This window comes from Symphalangus syndactylus, chromosome 11 (assembly GCF_028878055.3).
Source record: "Symphalangus syndactylus isolate Jambi chromosome 11, NHGRI_mSymSyn1-v2.1_pri, whole genome shotgun sequence".
Lineage (NCBI taxonomy): Eukaryota > Metazoa > Chordata > Mammalia > Primates > Hylobatidae > Symphalangus > Symphalangus syndactylus.
Window position 1 is genome coordinate 55,326,616 of NC_072433.2, and position 22,158 is coordinate 55,348,773.

The 22,158-nt window shown below is 49.7% G+C and overlaps 1 protein-coding gene across 4 annotated transcripts; it reads left to right on the top strand.

Moving 5' to 3' along the window:
• The first annotated feature begins 1,618 nt into the window (after nt 1-1,618).
• On the top strand, nt 1,619-16,607 carry NFATC2IP (nuclear factor of activated T cells 2 interacting protein). 4 transcript variants are annotated; one of them, XM_055298296.2, is made up of 8 exons: nt 1,713-2,174; nt 2,911-2,983; nt 5,376-5,493; nt 7,086-7,166; nt 7,259-7,445; nt 9,922-10,066; nt 10,196-10,305; nt 15,155-16,607. In XM_055298296.2, the coding sequence occupies exons 1-8, from the start codon at nt 1,788-1,790 to the stop codon at nt 15,311-15,313; spliced, it is 1,260 nt and encodes a 419-aa protein (XP_055154271.1). In that variant the 5' UTR covers nt 1,713-1,787; the 3' UTR covers nt 15,314-16,607. The 4 variants fall into 4 exon arrangements, with proteins under 4 accessions (XP_055154273.2, XP_055154271.1, XP_055154272.1 ...); XM_055298297.2 differs by lacking the exon at nt 7,086-7,166; XM_055298298.2 differs by lacking the exons at nt 9,922-10,066; nt 10,196-10,305 and having other exon boundaries at nt 1,619-2,174.
• The last annotated feature ends 5,551 nt before the right edge of the window (nt 16,608-22,158 follow it).

Genomic DNA, 22,158 nt, shown 5'->3' on the forward strand with positions numbered 1-22,158 from the left:
AGATGGAGGTTGCAATGAGCTGAGATCGCACCATTGCACTCCAGCCTGGGCGACACAGTGAAACTCTGTCTCAAGAAAAAGAAAAAAATAAAATAAATAGTCAGGCGCAGTGGCTCACGCCTGTAATCCCAGCACTTTGGGAGGCCAAGGGAGGTGGGGGGTGGATCACCTGAGGTCAGGAGTTCAAGACCAGCCTGATCAACATGGTGAGACCCCATCTCCACTAAAAATACAAAATTAGCTGGGCATGGTGGTGCACGCCTGTAATCAATCCCAGCCACTTGGGAGACCGAGGCACGAGAATTGCTTGAATCTGGGAGGCAGAGGTTGCAGTGAACCGAGATCGAGCCATTGCACTCCAGCCTGGGCAACAAGAGTGAAACTCCATCTCAAAATAAATAAATATATAAAATTAAATAAATGAATGAAATAAAATTTAAAAATAAACAAATACATAAGTTTTGTTTTTGAGATGGAGTCTCACTCTGTTGCCCAGGCTGGAGTGCAGTGGTACAATCTTGGCTCAGTGCAACCTCTGCCTCCTGGGTTCAAGCGATTCTCCTGCCTCAGCCTCTGGAGTAGCTGAGATTACAGGCGCCCCCCCACCACGCCCATCTAATTTTTGTATTTTAGTAGAGATGGGGTTTATCATGTTGGTCAGGCTGGTCTCTAACTCCTGACCTCAGGTGATCCGCCCGCCTCGGCCTCCCAAAGTGCTGGATTATACGCGTGAGCCACCGCGCCCAGCCTTATTATTTCTCTTTCTTTCTTTCTTTTTTTTTTTTGAGAGAGAGTCTCGGTCTGTCGGCCAGGCTGGAGTGCAGCGGCAGGATCTGGCTCACTGCAACCTCTGCCTCCCGGGCTCATGCAATTCTCCTGCCTCAGCCTCCCGAGTAGCTGGGATTACAAGTGCACGCCACCACGCCCGCCTAATTTTTGTATTTTTAGTAGAGATGGGGTTTCACCATGTTGGCCAGGCTGGTCTTGAACTCCTGACCTCAGTGATCCGGCCGCCTCGGCCTCCCAAAGTGCTGAGATTACCGGCCGGGCATGAGCCACCGCGCCCGGCCAATCTTATTATTTCTTTAAAGCATTTTTGAGACAGGGTCTGGCCCTGTCACCCAGGCTGGGGTGCAGTGGTGCGATCTCCGCCTCCCGGCTCCAGAGAAACTCCCACCTCAGCCTCCTGAGTAGTTGGGACCACAGAGGGGTGCCACCACGCCCCGGTAATTTTTGCATTCTTAGTAGAGACGCGGTTTCGCCACATTGGCCAGGCTGGTCTCAAACTCCTGAGCTCAACCAATCTGCCCGCCTCAGCCTCTCAAAGTGCCAGGATTACAGGCGTGAGGCACCGCGCCTGGTTAAATCCGCGGTTTCTACAAGGAATTCCAGGCCCGCCTTCCTTCTCCCGGAAACTTTACCGCTCGAGGACTACATTTCCCAGGATGCCCTGCCACTAACCAAGCCGGAAGACGGTTGTCTTGGATGGGCGGGTCCGGAAGAGGCTCGTCTGTGGAGAGGAGGCCCAGCCAATGGGTGAGGCCGACTGAATCGAAAGCTAGGGTGATTGCGCCGAGGTGATTGGAATCTTTGGCGCCTTGGTTTCAGAGATGGGTGCATGATGAGCGGTTACAGAGACCAATGAAAAGGCGGGAAGGCGGATCCCGCTCGTGGGGCGCGAAGAGGTGATGACGAGCAGGCTGTTTGTCCAATGCAAGGCGAAAGTCGCTGAAGGGGGCGGGGCGAGGCGAGAGGAGGCGGGCGTGTGTTGTGGAGGAACGTGTGCCATGGCGGAGCCTGTGGGGAAGCGGGGCCGCTCGTCCCGAGGTAGCGGTGCCGGCCGAGGGGGTCGGGGCGGCTGGGGCGGTCGGAGCCGGCGTCCTCGGGCCCAGCGGTCTCCATCCCGGGGCACGCTGGACGTGGTGTCTGTGGACTTGGTCAGCGACAGCGATGAGGAAATTCTGGAGGTCGCCACCGCTCGCGATGCCGCGGACGAGGTTGAGGTTGTGCCCCCGGAGCCCCCGGGGCCGGTCGCGTCCCAGGATAACAGCGACAGTGACAGCGAAGGGGAGGACGGGCGGCCCGCAGGACCCCCGCGGGAGCCGGTCAGGCGGCGGCGGCGGCTGGTGCTGGATCCGGGGGAGGCGCCGCTGGTTCCGGTGTACTCGGGGAAGGTGCGCCCGGTCCCGGGGAGGGGACGGGCGGAAGGGCCAAGGGCTTGGCCTCCAGGGAGGGGCCGGCGTTCGGGGAGGGTAGCGGTATAGGGGTGTTGAGGCTGGGGTTCTGGGGCTGGTCCTGGGGCGCTAGGGTGTTGGAGGCAGGAAGAGGCAGGGCTCCGGGACTTTTCTGCAGACCTGGGTGGTGAAGAAGGGTGGGATGCGTTGGAAGTTTAGGATTCCTAGGAGCTAGAGTCTTGGGGGCACAGGGAGGCTGAAGAGCTGGGGTTCCTGAGGTTTTGGAGAGGGACTGGGAGGACCTGGGGCCGTTGGATTTTGAGGTTGGGGCCCATGGCAAATGAAGCCAGGGAGCTGCGGTATTGGGGGTTGGGGTCCATGCGGGTTCAGAGAAGACTGGGCGGCTCCAGGAGGCTGGAGTCCCCCGATGGTCGTGTGAGCTAGGGGACTGAGAGTCCCTAAGAGTCAGGGGTAGAGGGGCGGCTAGTAACCTAGTTAAAAAGGACAAGGAAACATACATCTTCAGAGTGCCTTAGGCAGATGGAGGAAAGGGTGAAGGGTACTTCCATTCTGAATCCTGGGGAAGCTGGACTTCCAGGTTGCCAGAAGAGGGCCAAGGTGTTCACGATCTTAGGGAGGATTTGGGAGCTGGGTGTCAGGGAAGAATCACCCCCAATTTTTTCTTTCGGTAGGGGGAGGACTTGGGCCTGACCCCTCTCCCTTCTTGTCTTTGCAGGTTAAAAGCAGCCTTCGCCTTATCCCAGATGACCTATCCCTCCTGAAACTCTACCCTCCAGGGGATGAGGAAGGTAAGGGAGGGCCTCCAGGGAGAGGCACGCAGCGCTGGTTTCTCTTAGGAGACTTCCTGGGGTTATATTCCTGCAGTCAGTTGTCTCCTGAGGCTCAAGGGAAGAGCGTGGGAGAGGGGACTCCTGCATCCCAGCCACAGGAGCTGGATTGTTAACAAGCATAGAATGTATTAATGTATACATTTCTGGTGCCACCTGAAGAGATGCTGATTCTGTAGTCCTGGGAGGGGCAGGAGGCGGTGAGATGTTGAGAATCTGACATCTTGTTACATCTGCAGCAAGTTCTTTGGGAACACTGGAGCCAGCAGGGTGTTCTCTGAATCTTATCAGGGATGCCCTGTCTTTGTCCTCTCCCATTGATGCATTTTTTGCAAACAACTCAAGGGCGGGGAATAGGAATCAAGTCTAATAAGGAAATAATCCAGTGGGCAAATGGAGACCTTGGACCGAGACTCTTGTATCATGAGGGAGTATGGTGGGGTGATTAAAAGCAAACAGGAGCCATCTGGCCTGGGTTTGAATCTCAGTTCTCTTTCTTTTTTTTTTTTTTTTTGAGACAGAGTTTCTCTCTTGTTGCCCAAGCTGGAGTGCAATGGCGCGATCTTGGCTCACTGCAACCTCCGCCTTCTGGGTTCAAGCGATTCTCCTGCCTCAGCCTTCCCAGTAGCTAACTAATTCCCACCACGCCTGGCTAATTTTTTGTATTTTTAATAGAAATGGGGTTTCACCATGTTGGCCTGGCTGGTCTTGAACTCCTGACCTCAGGTGATCCGCCCATCTTGGCCTCCCAAAGTGCTGGGATTATAGGCGTGAGCCACTGTGCCTGGCCTCAGCTCTATCTCTTAATAGCTGTGTGACCTTAGACGAGTTTCTTTTTTCTTTTCTTTTCTTTTTTTTTTTTTTTTTTTTTTGAGACAGAGTCTCACTCTGTCACCCAGGCTGGAGTGTAGTGGCGCAATCTTAGCTCACTGCAACCTCCATCTCCCAGTTTCAAGCCATTCTCCTGCCTCAGCCTCCCGAGTAGCAGGGATTACAGGCGCCCACCACCATGTCTGGCTTTTTTGTATTTTTAGTAGAGATGGGGTTTCATCATGTTGGCCAGGCTGATCTCGAACTCCTGGACTTAGGTGATCTGTCTGCCTTGGCCTCCCAAAGTGCTGGGATTACAGGAGTGAGCCACCACGCCCGGCCTGGGCGAGTTTCTTAATTTCTCAGTGCTTCAATTTCCTCATTATCAAAGTGGGGATAATAGTAGATCCCATTTTGGTGCAGATTTTGGTGAGAATTAACGAAAGGGAATATAGAGAGAGCTGCCTTTTGGCTAGGTATATGCTTTAGGATAGTACCTAGGACATAGAAGTGCTATGTAAAAGGTACCTCTGTCCCTGATACTCAAAACGTGGGCCCAGCCATATATAGCATCCCTTGGAAGCTTGCTAGAAATGCAGGATCAGCTGGGCACAGTGGTTCAAAGTGCTGTAATCCCAGCACTTTGGGAGGCTGAGATGGGAGGACTGCTTGAGCCCAAGAGTTTGAGTCCAGCCTGCGCGACATGATAAGACCCTGTTTCTACAGAAAAATAAAAAATTAACCAGGCATGGTGATGTGTACTTGTAGTCCTAGCTACTTAGGAGGCTGAGGTGGGAGAAACACCTGAGCCCAGGAGGTCGAGGCTGCAGCGAGCCATGATCATGCCACTGCACTCCAAGCTGGGTGACACAGCAGGACCCGGTCTCAAAAAAAAAAAGAAAAAAAAAGAAAAAAGAAATGCAGAATCACAGGCCTCTTGCAGCTGCCATAGTTAGTCAGGACAGGATTTCATGACTTCAGTGTTACTGGCATTCTTTGGACTGGAAAATTCTTTGGTGTTGGAAACTGCCCTGTACGTTGTAGAAAGTTTAGCGGCATCCTGACTTCCATCCCTGGGAAGTATTATACCTCAGTCCCCTTGCCCTCCACATTTTGATAACCAATATTGTCTCTAGACGTTGCTATATGTCCCCTCGGAGGCAAAATTGTCCCTGGTTGAGAGCCACTGATCTAGGGTTTCTTATCGTTTTTTAATTTTCACAGTATTTATTTTCGTGGTTTGTGATGATCTTTTATTGACAGCAGGCAAATAGAAAGAAATTTCTGTATTATAGAAAATAATACCTGGTTTCCTTTCATGAGAAATTTAAGTTAATTTTAAGTTAATATGAGCTATCTTTGTACTAAATAGCAGTCTCATCCCCTGCCCCCTTTCCCAATATTATCGTGTGGCCCTGTGTGTGCCAGGGGCTCTGTGGTCTCCTTTCCTGGGACCTTCTTGAAGCCTCTGACTTGTTTCTTCTTGGCCTTCGCTGGCCTCCCTTGGATAACCCCCTTCTACCTTCTCTTCCTCTGCCCCCAGAGGCGGAGCTGGCAGATTCGAGTGGTCTCTACCATGAGGGCTCCCCATCACCAGGCTCTCCCTGGAAGACAAAGCTGAGGACTAAGGATAAAGAAGAGAAGAAAAAGACAGAGTTTCTGTGAGTCAGGCCAGGGTCCTTGGGCCCTGGGAGCAGGAAATGAGTTGGAGGGGTAAGCGGAGGCAAGCAGGACTCTTGGGTGGCTCCTGAAAGGGTTAGAAGAAGGGATAGAAGGACTGTTGAGGTTCATGTGGGGAATGAAGCGCTTGGGAAAAGAGGTGGCTTACCCCGGGGGGTGACAGTGAACCCTTCAGGATCACCCTTGGGAGTGGATTCCGAGACACTAGTAATGTGAGCTTAAGGTATGGCTCCAATCCAGCTTCCCTGTCCTCTCTGTGCTTCTCTTTCTTCATCTATAAAACCCCGTTTTATAGCCTGGGAAATGTAGAGAGACCCTGTCTCTACAAAAAATAAAAAAAAATTAGCCTGGCGTGGTGGCGCACGCCTGTAATCCCAGCTGCTCAGGAGGCTAAGGTGGGAAAATCTCTTGATCCCAGGAGTTAGAGGCTGCAGTGAGCCATGATTGTGCCACTATACTGCAGCCTGGGTGACAGAGTGAGACCCAGTCTCTAAAGAGCAAACAGACAAAAAAATCCCCCCAAACCTGGGGATAATAGTGGCACTTGTGTCAGTGAATTGCTGAGTCAATCAAGAGTTAACACTTGGCTGGGCACAATGGCTCTTGCCTGTAATCCTAGCACTTTGGGAGGCCAAGGGGAGTGAATCCCTTGAGCCCAGGAGTTCAAGACCAGCCTGGGCAACATGGGACATATGATAAGTGCTTGCCGTCTGTCGGATATTATTGGACATTTTCCTGGGAAGTGACAATCTCAAAAATGAGGCATTTTCTTCCCTAATATTCAGGTCATGTAAATATAAAAATGATGCCTCAGGCTTTCCCTCTCCCCTACCCCTGCCTTCCAGTGGAAATGGGGGTTATTGGAAGCTGCTTCCTCTTTTTTTTTTTTAAATGTATTTTTACATTTTTTGGAGATAGGGCCTCACTCCGTTGCCCAGGCTGGAGTGCAGTGGCATGATCATAGCTAACTGCAGCCTCAAATTCCTGGGTTCAAGCGACCCTCCCACCTCAGCCTCCTGAGTAGCTGGGACTACAGCTGTGTTTCACTATGCCTGGCTAATTATGTAGAAATAGGCGGCCGGGCGCGGTGGCTCACGCTTGTAATCCCAGCACTTTGGGAGGCCGAGGTGGGCGGATCACGAGGTCAGGAGATCGAGACCACGGTGAAACCCCGTCTCTACTAAAAAAATACAAAAAATTAGCCGGGCGTGGTGGCGGGCGTCTGTAGTCCCAGCTACTCGGAGAGGCTGAGGCAGGAGAATGGCATGAACCCGGGAGGCGAAGCTTGCAGTGAGCCAAGATTGCGCCACTGCACTCCAGCCTGGGCGACAGAGCAAGACTCCGTCTCAAAAAGAAAAAAAAAAAAAAGAAATAGGGTCTCCCCATCTGGCCCAGCTTGGTCTTGGACTCCTGGGCTCAAGTGATCCTCCTGGCTCAGCCTCCAAAAGTGCTGGGATTACAGGTGTGAGCCATTGCGTCTGACTATGCTTGATTGTCCAAGGATCTGGTTTCTAGGATTTGTGGGGCCAGGCTCTCTCCATTGCCTCCATCCTGCCGTCTCTTGCTTCTACAGGGATCTGGACAACTCTCCTCTGCCCCCACCTTCACCAAGGACCAAAAGCAGAAAGCATACTCGGGCACTCAAGAAGTTAAGGTGCCAAGCGCAGGGGCTCTGGCTGGGATGGAAGAGGGCAATCCGGGAGGGTGGCTGACTCCAGTTGACCCAGAGTCCTGTCTGCACTGCAGTGAGGTGAACAAGCGCCTCCAGGATCTCCGTTCCTGTCTGAGCCCCAAGCCACCTCAGGGCCAAGAGCAACAGGGCCAAGAGGATGAAGTGGTCTTGGTGGAAGGGCCCACCCTCCCAGAGACCCCCCGACTCTTCCCACTCAAAATCCGTTGCCGGGCTGACCTGGTCAGATTGCCCCTCAGAATGGTGAGTGCCTGAGGCCCATGGGAGAAGGACCCAGGAGCTGCTTCTGAAGAGATGGTGGTGTCCAGCAGGGGTGTCCTGGCAGAAGGGACTGTCATCCTTTTCCCATCGTGCTCTCTGGAGCTGCCCATCATTCTTTTCAGTCTGTCCTGCCTCCAAACTTTTTGTTTCCTCTGTCTGCATTTTCCCAACACTCCCCTCTCTTTCTGGAAAACTTTCTACCTATTCTTTAAGGCTCCTCATAAGCATCCTGTGTCTTTTTTTTTTCCCTTCAAAAAGTGGTCTCACTGTGTCCAGGCTGGTTCCAAACTCCTGGGCTCAAGTGATCGTCCCTCATTGACCTCCCAAAGTGCTGGGATTCCAGGTGTGAAGCATCCTGTCTTCTAAGAAGCTTTTTGGTAGTCTCTCTTACCTTCCTAGGAACCTGGGCTTCCCTCTTGGGCTTGCTCTCACTGCCCTGGACACAGCAGATGTCACTCAGTCACCCTGAGCTCTGCCAGCTTCTGGGCGAAGCCTGATATTTTTGTAGGGATGACCCTGTTTCAACACCAGGAATGATAACAGACATTACCGTTACTGACGCACAGTGCATCAGTCAAGCAACTAAGGCAGAGGCTGCAAACTGGCAGCCCATGGCTTTTTCAGCAGTGTGTCTGCTTTCTTTGCTCTGTAGACTTATTTTATTTTATTTTATTATTTTTTATTATTTTTGTTTTTTGAGACGGAGTCTCACTCTGTCGCCTAGGCTGGAGTGCAGTGGCACGATCTCTGCTCACTGAAACCTCCACCTCCCAGGTTCAAGCGATTCTCCCACCTCAGCCTCCTGAGTAGCTTGGACTACAGGTGCCCGCCACCATGCCCGACTAATTTTTGTATTTTTAGTAGAGGCAGGGCTTCACCATATTGGCCAGGCTGGTCTTGAACTCCTGATCTCAAGTGATCCCCTGTCTCCGCTTCCTAAAGTGTTGGGATTACAGGCATGAGCCACTGTGCCTGGCCTATTTTATTTTTTAAACATAGAGATGGGGGCCAGGCATAGTGGCTCACTCATGTAATCCCAGCACTTTGGGAGGCCAAGGTGAGAGGATCACTTGAGGCCAGGAGTTCAAGACCAGCCTGGGCAAAATAGTGAGACCTTGTCTCTACTAAAAATAAAAAAAATTAACCAGGCATGGTGGCGCACACTTGTAGTCCCAGTGACTTGGGAGGCTGATGCAGGAGGATCTTCTGAGTCCAGGAGTTGGGGGCTGCAGTGAGCTGTGATTGGGCCACTGCACTGCAGCCTGGGTGACAGAGCAAGACCCTGTCTCTTAAAAAAAAAAAAAAAAAATGGAGATGGGATCTTGCTTTGTTGCTCAGGCTGATCTTGAACTCCTGACCTCAAGCAAGCCTCCCGCCTTGGCCTCTCAAAATGCTGGGATTATAGGTGTGAGCCGCCATGCCTGACCAAATGCTTTAAAAATATACGAGTTTGTTGTCACCTTTGTGATGGGTGATTTCATACAAAGGTCCAGATTACTGGCCAGGTGCAGTGCCTCACGCCTGTAATCCCAGCACTTGGGAGGCCAAGGCAGGCAGATCACCTGAGGTCAGGAGTTCGAGACCAGCCTGGCCAACATGGTGAAACCTCATCTCTACTAAAAATATAAAAAATTAGCTGGGCTCGGTGGTGGGCACCTGTAATTCCAGCAACTCGGAGGCTGAGGCAGGAGAATCACGTGAACCCAGGGGGCGGAGGTTGCAGTGAGCAAAGATCGTGCCACTGCCCTCCAGCCCGGGTGAAAGAGCGAGACTGTGCCTCAGATCTCACTTGAGATCAGGAGTTCAAGACCAGCCTGGCCAATATGGTGAAGCCCGCCTCTACTAAAAATACAAAGAAAGAAAAAAAAAGGTCCAGATTTCTGGCTTCTCTTAAAAAATAGGAAGATGTGGCCAGGTGCGGTGGCTCACACCTGTGATCCCTGTACTTTGGGAGGCCGAGGCAAGTGGATCACTTGAATTCAAGAGTTTGAGACCAGCCTGGCAGGAGAATCACTTGAACCCAGGAGGTGGAGGTTGCAATGAGCTGAGATTGCGCCACTATACTCCAGCCTGATTAACAAGAGCAAAACTCCGTCTCAAAAAAAAAAAAAAAAGAAAAATATAGGAAGATGTCACACTGGCCCACGTTCCCACACAGTGCCAATCAACTGGAGCTGCATAACAGCTAGCCTGTCTAGGTGGCATGTGAGTTCCAGTTTGCTGCAATCCCCACCACCCCTTTCTTTGTTCTAACCCATGGCTGCTATATCTTTGTGTTACTCACCTGTACCCCTTGCTGACACGATTTTATTCTATACCTTACCAGGTAAATATGATGAAACTCACAGCTGAGGAGCTTAGCAAGTAGCTAAGGCCAGAGCTTGTGTTTGGGTGGTGTGGCCGAGGGCATGGATTTCAAGGCAGGAAGACCTCTTTTGCTTGTTGTCCCCATCCCTAGTCGGAGCCCCTGCAGAGTGTGGTGGACCACATGGCCACCCACCTTGGGGTGTCCCCAAGCAGGATCCTTTTGCTTTTTGGAGAGACAGAGCTATCACCTACTGCCACTCCCAGGACCCTAAAGCTCGGAGTGGCTGACATCATTGGTGAGAGGAAGGCAGGGAGGTGGGGCCTTGAGGCATTTGCCAGGGGAAGGGGATATGGGGAGAGGTTCAGCACAGGCCCTGCTTCCAAGCCCCTACTTAGCTCTGGCTTCCTGATTCTGCCTCCCACAGACTGTGTGGTACTAGCAAGTTCTCCAGAGGCCACAGAGACGTCCCAACAGCTCCAGCTCCGGGTGCAGGGAAAGGAGAAACACCAGACACTGGAAGTCTCACTGTCTCGAGTGAGTGGGAGAGATGGCTCTTCACACCCCTCACCCTGTCCTCTGCTGCCTCTTGTCTCTCTTGTCAGTTAATGGAGGATGGATTCCCCTAATCTTGACTTGCAGGAGACACTGCCCTCCATGTTCTTGGGTTCCCAGCCATCCTAGGTAGTGGGAAAACCCATCGTTCAACTTCCCTCCCCGCTTCTACTGGTACCCTCTGCCCTAGTCTGGGTGCCCCCTCGGTCTCCTGACTCCTTCTGATTAAAACAGAAAGGACCCTTAGATGGTAATCAATAAAACCCATCAAAATAACAATGAAGGCCACACGGCTAAGTGCCAGTCCCCGTGCCGAGGATAATTTCCTCTCATTCAGGATCTTATTTAATTTCACAACAATCTGATGTGGGCCACAAAGCACTGTTGTTATCCTCATTTGGCAATAAGAAGACTGAGTTCTAGAGAGGTGGAATAAGCAACTTGGTGCAGTCATTTGTTTTTTTTTTTTTTTTGAGATGGAGTCTCGCCCTGTCGCCCAGGCTGGAGTCTGGCATGATCTTGGCTCACTGCAGCCTCTGCCTTCCGAGTTTCAAGTGATGCTCCTTTCTCAGCCTCCCATGTAGCTGGGATTACAGGTGCACATGCTGGGCTAATTTTTGTATTTTTAGTAGAGACAGGATCTCACCATGCTGGCCAGGCTGGTCTCGAACTCCTGACCTCAAGTGAGCCACCATGCCTGGCCTGCTGCATTCATTTCTTAAGTCTACTGTAACGAAATACACAAATTGGGTGGCTTAGAACAATAGAAACCTATTCCCTTACACTTCTGGAGGCTAGAAGTCTGAATTGAAGGTGTTGGCAGGGCCTGGTTCTGTCTGAGAATCTGAGTGGAAACCTTCCTTACCTCTTTCTAGCTTCTGCTGGTGGCCAGAGTTCCTTTGCTTGCAGCTGTGTCACTCCAGTCTCTCCCTCTGTGATCACATGGTGTTCTCCATGTGTCTCTGTCTGTGTTCGTCTCTCTTCTTGGAAAGACATAGGTCATGTTGGGCTAGCCCCACCCTAACCAAGCACAACCTCATCTCAACTTGATTATATCTGCAAAGTCCCTACTTTCAAATAAGGTTACATTGACATTTACTAGGGGTTAAGACCACAAAGTACCTTTTCAGGGGAATACAGTTCAACCCTTAACACACTGTTCTCTAGCCCCCACCAAATTCATGGCCTTGCCATCTGCAAAATATATACATCCCATTCCAATATCCCTACAAGTCTTAACCCATCCCAACATCAACTCTTAAGCCCAAAATCTCATTTAAATATAATCAACTCAAGAAGTCCCAATCTTATTTTCTAAATCATTAAATCAGTTTTGGATGAGACTTGGTATGGTCCATTCTGGGACAAAATTCCTCTCTCTCTCTGTGGACCCATGAAATCTAGAAAATAAGTTATTTGCTTCTAAAATACAGTGATGGGACAGACATAGGATAGACATTCCCATTTCAAAAGGGAGAAATTGGGCCAGGTGCAGTGGCTCACACTTGTAACCCCAGCACCTGTAGTCCTAGCTCCCCAGGCAGCTGAGGCAGGAGGATTGCTTGAGCCTGGGAGATCAAGGTTGTAGTGAGCCATGATTGCACCACCTTTATTGGAAACTTTTATTCCAGTTACCAATAACACATTCCTCATTTCCTCCAGAGACCTCACCAGAAACACCTTTATTATTCATATTTCTAGCAGCCTTCTGTTCATAACAATATATGCATCCTCTTAAGATGATAGGAGATTTCTCTGCACCTTTCCTCTTTGTGAGCCTGCAGGGACATTCCCTTTAATGTCCATATTTCTACCAGCAGTCTCTTGAAGGCAGTCTAGGTTTTTTCTAACATACACCTCAAAATTCTTCCAGCTTTGGCCAGGTGCAGTGCCTCACATCTGTAATCCTAACACTTTGAGAGGCCAACATGGACAGATTGCTTGAGCTCAGGAGTTCAAGACCAGCCCGGGCAACATAGTGAAACCCTGCCTCTACAAAAAAATACAAAAATTAGCCCAGCATGCTGGTGCATGCCTATAGTTCCAGCTACCCAGGAGGGTGAGGTGTGAGGATCGCTTGTGCCTAGGAGATTGAGACTGCAGTGAGCCAAGATTGGGCTACTGCACTCCAGCCTGGGAGACAGCAAGACCCTATCTAAAAAAAAAAAAAAAAAAAAAATTCTTCTAGCCCTGATCCAATTTCTTTTTTTTTTTTTTTTTTTTTTTTTTGAGACGGAGTCTCCTCTGTCGCCCAGGCTGGAGTGCTGTGGCGCTATCTCGGCTCACTGCAAGCTCCGCCTCCCGGGTTCACGCCATTTTCCTGCCTCAGCCTCTCCGAGTAGCTGGGACTACAGGCGCCCGCCACCACGCCCGGCTAATTTTTTGTATTTTTAGTAGAGACGGGGTTTCACCGTGGTCTCAATCTCCTGACCTTGTGATCCGCCCGCCTCGGCCTCCCAAAGTGCTGGAATTACAAGCGTGAGCCACCGTGCCCGGCAACCCTGATCCAATTTCAAAGCCACTGTTACATTTAACCATTTATTCCGGCAGCACCCCACTTTTGTATTTTGGCTGTTGTAACAAAGTACCACAAATTGGGTGGCTTAAAACAACATAAATTTATTCTCTCATTGTTCTGGAGGGTAGAAGTCTGAAATCAAGGTGTTAGCAGAGCCAGGGGCTCTGAAGATATGGGGGAAAAAACAAACTCAGGATTTTCTTCTTTTTTTTTTTTTTTTTTGGAAAAAAAACGAGACAGGGCCGGACATGGTGGCTCACACCTGTAATCCCAGCACTTTGGGGGGCTGAGGTGGGCGGATCACGAGGTCAGGAGTTCAAGACCAGTCTGGTCAACATGGTGAAACCCTGTCTCTACTAAAAATACAAAAAGTTAGCCGGGCATGGTGGCGTGCACCTATAGTCCCAACTACTCAGGAGGCTGAGGCAGAAGAATCACTTGAACCCGGGAGGTGGAGGTTGCAGTGAGCCAAGATCGAGCCACTGCACTCCAGCCTGGGCAACAGAGCTAGACTTTGTCTCAAAAAAAAAAAAAAGAGACAGGGTCTTGCTCTGTTGCCTGGGCTGGGGTGCACTGGTGCGATCTTGGCTTACCACAGCCTCACTCCTGGGCTCAAGCGATCCTTCCACCTCAGCCTCCTGAGTAGCTGGGACTACAGGTGTGTGCCACTACCCTTGGCTAATTTTTTAATTTTTTTGTGTAGACGGGGTCTCACTATGTTGCCCAGGCTGGACTCAAACTCCTGGGCTCAACCGATCTTCCCACCTTGGCCTCCCAGAGTGTTGGGATTACAGGCATGAGCCACTGCACCTGGCCCCCTCCTTGGGTTTAATTTGCTAAAGCAGCTTACAGAACTCAGGGAGACACTTACTTGCATTTACTGGTTTATTATAAAGGATGTTACAAAGGATACAGATGAAGAGATGTGTAGGGCACGCCATGGGAAAAGGGCGCAGAGCTTCCATACCTTCCCTGGGCACCATTCTCCAGGAATCACCACATGTTCAACTATTGGGAAGTTCTCTAAACCCTGTCCTCTGGATTTTTATGGAAGCTTTGTTATATAGGCATGACTGATTAAACCATGGGCTATTGGTGGTAACTCAACCTTCACTCTCTCCCTCCTTCTTGGAGGTTGAGGGGTGGGGAAAAAGTCCCAACCCTTTTATCCTACCTTGGTCTTTCTAGTGACCAGCACCATTCCTGAAGCTCTCTAGGGGCTGCCAGCCACCAGCCAACTCATTAGCATGCAAAAAGATACTTAACTCTTTCCCAAGGATTTTAGGAATTTTATACCAGGAAACAAAGACCAAATATATATTTGACAACATCACGCAGTCCCTCAGGGTCTCTTCATGGAACCTGCCCTATTTCCTCCTGGCTCCTGCTGGCTGCCCACAGTCCTTGGCATTCTTGGCTTGCAGGTGCACTCCATTCTCCCTCTCATCACGCGTGCTCTCCCCTCATGTCTGTTTCTGTGTCTGTTTCATAAGCAAACCAGTCCCAGGCTGGGTGCGGGGGCTCACGCCTGTCATCCCAGCACTTTGGGAGGCCAAAGTGGGTGGATTATCTGAACTCAGGAAATTTGAGACCAGCTTGGGCAACATAGAGAAACTCTGTCTCTACCAAAAATACAAAAACTTAGCTGGGTGTGGTGGCGTGTGCGTGTAGTCGCAGCTACTCAGGAGGCTGAGGCAGGAGAATTGCTTGAACCTTGGAGGCAGAGGTTGCAGTGAGCTGTCTACCAGTCCCACAGCATTAGCACTTGTCCTAATCCAGTACAACCTCAACTTAATTGCATCTGCAAAGGCCCCGTCTCCAAATCACATCACATTCACACTTACCAGGGGTTAAGACCACAAGGTGTCTTCTCCGGGGAACATAACCTGTAACATTTTTCTGAGGTCACACATCTAATAGGTGGGAGAGCCTGGCCTCTAGCTCGGCTCATCCTCACTCTAGAATCTGGGCTCTCTTAGTCATTGGTACACACTTCCGTTTCATAGGGGAGGAGGCTGAGGCTAGGAGGACTTGCCTGACTCAGAGCCTACACCCCTAAGCCTTGGGCTCGTGGACCCCGTCCTCTATCTGAGCAACTTGGAGCCCAGAGGGATGACAGGATTCGTCCCAGCTCCCAGAGAGGAGCCTGGCTGGGCTGGCTTCTTTGTCCTCTCTCCTTTCCCCACATGGGGCCCTGACTTTATTGTTTCCGCCCCTGCCCCCATCCTCCCTGTCCCAAGTTCCCTGTCTATCCCTACAGGATCCCCGCCCCCTTTCATGTTCTGACGTCCATTTTCATTTCTCTCCATCCAGGATTCCCCTCTAAAGACCCTCATGTCCCACTATGAGGAGGCCATGGGACTGTCGGGACGGAAGCTCTCCTTCTTCTTTGATGGGACAAAGCTTTCAGGCAGGGAGCTGCCAGCTGACCTGGGCATGGAATCTGGGGACCTCATTGAGGTCTGGGGCTGATACCCCACTCCCTGTTTGATGGCCCAGCCTGGACTTGGGGAGAATGACTTTCCCTTTTTTGCCCCATAAGGGCTAGCATAAGCTGAGGTAGAACTTATCTTTAAGCTGCAGCAAAATCAAGGAGTGACTTTTGTCCCTTCTCCTGTTGACCCTGGTTTAGAGCCGTTAACCACTTGGTGAGTTATGTGGGTGTTGTTGCCCTGGGTGGCCTGTGGCTCCGTCCACAAGTCATGCTGAGTTTTGCAGCCTCTGTGACATGGAGATGTCCCCTCACCCCTCCCGTTTCACCATCATCCTCTTTCCCTCATGGAAATGTCTGCTCTATGAAACTATGCACATATTGAAAGTGAGTTGAAACAAATGAGGGTTGGGTAGGAGCTTCCAGGCCTGGGATTTACACCACGCCTAGCCCAGCAGAGGCCTTAGTCCCATTTGGGGCTTGGGAGTGACATTTGCTTGAGGCTTATACACTGGTGTGGTTGCCTGGCTTGCAGGAAATGACCAAGCTCACACATGCTGGCTGAAGCATAAGCAGACAACTGGGGTACTCTTTTGAAGGATGAAGGTGGTGGATTCTCAGCCCTGGAGGTCTTCCTCACCCGAGGACCCTTCAGAGCCACCCTTTCTAGTTTACATTTCCTGGTGCACACATTTAAGGCATAATAGCACATTCATCCCTTTGGTTTGGGATCTCAGGAATACAGTCCCATGCAAAGATTCTCTGGTTTTATGGCTTTTTTCTTTTTCTTTACACCATCCTCTCCCATAAGCACCCACATCTTTGAATATGAATGTATTTGTAAAATACCACGTTTCATGTGTGAATATGTGCTTTTACTGTACATAGTGCTATTGTGCAATAGGTCTTATGCCGTTTTCACTCAATGTGTGCTAAGATCTAGCCCTGTTGACTCTTCTAGAAATGCAGTATTGCTTTGACCTGCTATGCGGCACTTCGCAATGTCAATTGCAGTTTACACACATTGCCTAAAGTGGGGGACACCTGGGTGTCCCTGACCCCTTGGCACTGGATACAGGCCACGATAAACATCCTTTCATGTGTTCCCTTCTGTGCTTGTGTGGCATATGTACCCAAGATGGGCTTATAGGTCATAGAGGTCAGTTTCTCTATGGTTTTCCAGATTTTCTTCAGAACGGTGACTGACCCTCCTACTTGAGGCCGCCCTTTTCTCCTTATCCTTGCCAGCACTTGTATTGCCAGACTATCTAAATTTTGCCAGTCTGATGGGTAGATAGTGGTGCTGTGCTTTAATAAACATTCATCTGATCAGCATTAATTTGGGGAATTTTTTCACTTAGCCTTTCTGGTTTCCCTTCCTGTGCATTGCCCATTTTCTTATGGAGTTTCTTATCTTTTTTGGTTTATTCTCAGGAGTTGCTTGTACATTCCTGGGCAATTGCAAATAATTCCAAGAATGCATATTTGGGCTGGGTATGGAGGTTCACTGGTAACCCCAGCACTTTGGGAGGCTGAGGTGGAAGGATCGCTTCAGCCCAGGAGTTCGAGACCAGCCTGGGCAACATAGCGAGACCTCGTCTCTACAAAAAAAATTAAAAAGGGGGCTTTGGGAGGCCAAGGCGGGCGGATCACGAGGGCAGGAGATTGAGACCCTCCTGGCCAACATGGTAAAACCCCGTCTCTACTAAAATACAAAAAATTAGCTGGGCATGGTGGCTCACACCTGTAGTCCCAGCTACTCTGGAGGCTGAGGCAGGGGAATCGCTTAAACCCAGGAGGTGGAGATTGCAGTGAGCCAAGGTTCCGCCGCTGCACTCCAGCCTGGCGACAGAGCAAGGCTCCGTCTCAAAAAAAAAAAAAATTTAAAGGGGAAAAAATTGAAATTTTCTTTGTATCTAGGGGTATCCTTCACTGAACAGAAATTCTTAATTTTGGCTAGGCGTGATAGCTCACATCTGTAATCCCAGCACTTTTGGTGGCTGAGGTGGGTGGATCACTTGAGGCCAAGTGTTCAAGACCACCCTGACCAACTTGGTGAAATCCCATCTCTACTAAAAATACAAAAATTAGCTGGGTGCAGTGGCGCATGCTTGTAATCCCAGTTATTCGGGAGGCAGAGGCAGGAGAATAACTTGAACCCGGGAGGTGGAGGCTGCAGTGAGCCGAGACAGCACCACTGTACTTCAGCCTGAGTGACAGACTCTGTCTCAAAAAAAAAAAAAAAAAATTAATTTTAATGTAGACAGTATGAATTATCTTGTTCTGCAGTTGGTTGCTTTTTGATTGCTTATTTAATAGAGTTGTGAAGATATTTTACATCTCCTGTTAGCTGTTCAGCTTTTCCTTTCATATTGTGAACACTACACAGTGCTGAAGTCCAGCTGGTACACACAGGGGTGGCACCTTGGCTGCATCTGTTCTCAACAGTCAGACACTCTGATTGGTTGATGCTGGGCTGTACTGGTTGCTAAATATTGCACATCATTTTAAAACTATTTGAGATGCACTTTTGTACTCAGGAGGCCAAGGCAGGAGGATTGCTTGAGCCCAGGAGTTTGAGACCAGCCTGGGCAACACAGCGAGACCTTGTCTCTTAAAAAAAAAAAATAATAATGAGAGAAATTGGCCGGGCATGGTTTCTCATGTCTATAGTCCCAGCACTTTGGGAGGCTGAGGCAGGTGGATCACCAGAGGTCAGGAATTCAAGACTGAAACCTTGTCTCTAATGAAAATACAAAAAAAAAAAAAAAAAAAAAAAATTAGCTAGGTGTGGTGGCAGGCGCCTGTAATCCCAGTTACTTCGGGAGGCTGAGGCAGGAGAATCACTTGAACCCAGGAGGCAGAGGTTGCAGTGAGCCAAGATCGCGCCATTGCACTTCAGCCTGGGTGACAAGAGTGAAACTCTGTCTCAAAAAAAAAAAATTCAGTGAAATATACCTTTGTATATGAGATACAAGTTTCACTTTTTGTGATATAATAAGCCAGTTTTCTCAGTAATGTCTACTAAAAAAAAAAAGCCATTAACCTTTCTCTGATATTTGCATGATTTTAACAAAAGTATGTCAACTTCTTAAAATGTTTTATTGAAATGTGGCATTCCTTTGAATTTTATGACAAAATAATCCACGATATGGTACAGCTCTTCACTTTTTCAGCTTTTTAAATGTCCATTAATAAGTTTGAATGTGTTAAAATTATATGTTTAACCTCAACAGAATAAATGGCAATATGTTCAACTTGTGTATACTGGAGGATTTTTGCCTTTGTGGCCCTCATGTGACTCCCACTAAGATCCTTGTGACAGAGACTGTTATTCCTTCACATCCATTCTTCCTCCTTCTGTGGTACTAGAACCCATGGTTTTTAGCGAGGCACAGAGACACTCAGAATAAAAACAGTGGCCAGGCGTGGGGGCGCACACCTGGAATCTTACCTAGCACACTGGGAGGCTGACGTGGGAGGATCGCTTGAACCCAGGAGGTTGAGGTTGCAATGAGCTATGGTTGTGCCAACCCACTCCAGCCTGGGCAACAATCAAGACCCTGTCTCAAAAAAAAAAAAAAATTAAGACAGTACTTCCTGGCTTCCATTGTAGCTAGATGTAGCCAAGTGCCAATACAGGCTCCTGGCGTTTAAGTGGAATGGGGTATCACTTCCCAGAAGTGTGCATAGCGGGCAGCTTGTCCCCTCTTTCGCTTGCCTCCTGCCTGCTTACTGGAAGTGGAGCAGCCCTACTGACTTGAGGTGACCTCTGGAACAGAAGCCACATGGGCCAGGATGGTGAGAGAAGGTGCCTGGATCACAGCATCCATGTAGCACCTCATTGGCCTGGCAGTGCTGACCTCGGCTTTCACATGAAAGAGGGACTGCTGCCCCTCTTTAAATCACTTATTTTAGGGTTTCTATCACTTATAACCAAACCCAGTTCAAATTCCAGGATGTTGCTATTGCAAGCAATGTAGTGTTCCCTTTGGGGTACCTGTGTGGGATTTTTCTTGGGGGCTTCCATCTGAGAGTGGAATCATTGGTCACTAATTCTTGAATACTGTCAGATTGCTAACCAAAGTGCCTGTACCTTTTTACATGTCCCCTAGCAAGTGCTGGAAGATTCCAGTTTCCTCATACCTTCCCCTGACTTAATCTGGGAAGGGTATGGGAAAGACTGCATTTCTTTATCTTTTATGATGAGATGATGAGATTGTTCATCCTTTCACATGTCTAAAAGAATATCTAGGGGGATCTTTTTTTTCTTTCTCTTTTCTTTTTTTTTTTTTTTTTTTTTATAGGGTCTTGTTCTATCACCCAGGCCGGAGTGCAGTGGTGTGATCTTGGCTCACTGCAACCTCTGCCGCCCGGGCTCAAGTGATCCTCCCACCTCAGCCTCCTGATTAGCTGGGACCACAAGTGCATGCCAGCATGCCCACCTAATTTTTTTGTATCTTTTGTAGAGGTGGGATCTCACTATGTTGCCCAGGCTGATCTTGAACTGCTGAGCTCAAGCAGTCTGCCTGCCTCTGCCTCCCAAAGTGCTAGGATTATAGGTGTGAGCCATCGTTCCCAGCCTTGTTTTGTTTTCTTGAGATAGGGTCTTCTCTGTCACCCAGGCTGGAGTGTAGTGGTGCTATCATAGCTCACTGCAGCCTCGATCTTGTGGACTCAAGCAATCCTCCCCTCAGTCTCCTGAGTAGCTGGGACTACAGGTGAATGACAACACACCTGCTAATTGTTAAATTTTTGTGTAGAGATGGAATCTCCCTAGGTTTCTCAAGCTGGTCTGGAACTCCTGGCCTCAAGCAATTTTCCTGCCTTGGCCTCCCAAAGTGCTGGGATTACAGGCGTGAACCACTGCAGCTGGCTCTGGATAATCTTCCTCAAACTCTACTGATTAGAGACCCCTTGAAACTTTAATGCGCCTTTACTCAGTGCCACATACCAACCTTGGCTCTTTTCATAACCTCATTCATCCTCAGAGAAATCCTGTGAGGTAGGTGTTCTTATTCCCATTTTACTGAAGAAAAACAGAAACTTAGGGCTGGGCACAGTGGCTCACGCCTGAAATCCCAGCACTTTGGGAGGCCTAAGCGGATGGATCATTTGAGGTCAGAAGTTTGAGACCACCCTGGCCAAAATGGTGAGACCCTATCTACAAAAAGAAAAAAAAAATAACCAGGTATGGTGACGCATGCCTGTAGTCCCAGCTACTTGGGAGGCTGAGGCAGGATAATCGCTTGAACCCGGGAGGCAGAGGTTGCAGTGAGCTGAGATCGCGCCACTGCACTCCAGCCTGGGCGAGAGAGTGAGACGCTGTCTGGAAAAAAAAAAAAAAAAAAGAAAAACAGAAGCTTGGAAAGATGAATGAACCTGCTCTAGACCACAAGGCCTCCCATTGCACAGCCCGGTGTAGATGCAGGTGGGTCTGATGTATGGCTCAAAATTCTCAAGGAGACCAGAGACTCTCTTGTCAGTGTGCACACAGGTTGTCTGGGGACCTTGTTAGTGTGCAGATGCTGGATCAGCAGCTTGGGTGGGGTGTGAGATGCTGCATTTCCAGCAAGGTCCCAAGTGATGCGATGCAGCTGATCACACTTGAAGTAGCAACATACCATTTTGCCTTTTTTCTCTATGCCTTTACTGTCTCCCACCTCCCTACCCCTGTCACCCCCTCCAACTCAGGGTCAGTTCCTCCATAAGGCTCCTCATAGGACTGGTCACATCGTCTTTTGTGTGTCCCACCTCTGCTTGGAGTCTGGCTTGGTACATCCATCCATGCGTCCAGGTTTTACTCCCCTATGGGACACTAAGCTCCTTGAAAATACACTCTTCTTTTTTTTTTTTTTTTTTGAGACGGAGTCTCGCTCTGTCGCCCAGGCTGGAGTGCAGTGGCGCGATCTCGGCTCACTGCAAGCTCCGCCTCCCGGGTTCACGCCATTTTCCTGCCTCAGCCTCTCCGAGTAGCTGGGACTACACGCGCCCGCCACCACGCCCGGCTAATTTTTTTGTACTTTTAGTAGAGACGGGGTTTCACCGTGGTCTCGATCTCCTGACCTCGTGATCCGCCCACCCCGGCCTCCCAAAGTGCTGGGATTACAAGCGTGAGCCACTGCGCCCGGCCGAAAATAAACTCTTCTTAAAAATCTCTTAGCTGGGACACAGTGGCTCATGCCTGTAATCCCAGTACTTCAGGGGGCTGAGGTGGGAGGATCACTTGAGGCTGGGAGTTCCAGACCAGCCTGGGCAATCTAGCGAGACCCCATCTCTACAAACATAAAAAAATTACCCAAGCGTGTGGTGCATGCCTGTAGTCCCAGCTACTCAGGAGGCTGAGGCGGGAGGATTGCTTGAGACCAGGAGTTCGAGGCTGCAGTGAGCTGTGATTGTGCCACTGCACACCAGCCTGGGCAGCAGAGCAAGAACCCATCTCAAAAAAGTCTCTTGCTTGGTGTCTGATACCTTGACAGAGTAGTATCCTAACAAATGTTTGTTGAATGATTAAACTCCTGTCTCAAAGAATCCCAGCACCATCCATCTCTGCATGAGCCAGAAAAGCTTCACTCTTGATCCCTTTTCATCCCCCACACCCACTGCATCACCCATTCAACTTAATATCCCCAGCTCCCTCCCAAATCAGCTCCCTCTGCCCCTCTCCATGCTGTCCTAGGCCAAGCCACCACTGCCTGCAGCCTAGGCTAGTGCCACAGCCGCTTCACAGGTGGCTGTTTCCCCTCTGGCCTCTCAAATCCATCTTCCATGCTGCAGCCAGAATGATATTTTCTTTCTTTCTTTTTTTTTTTTTTGAGACAGGGTCTCAGTCTGTTGTCCAGGCTGGAGTGCAGTGGCGCGATCTTGGCTCACTGCAACCTCTGCA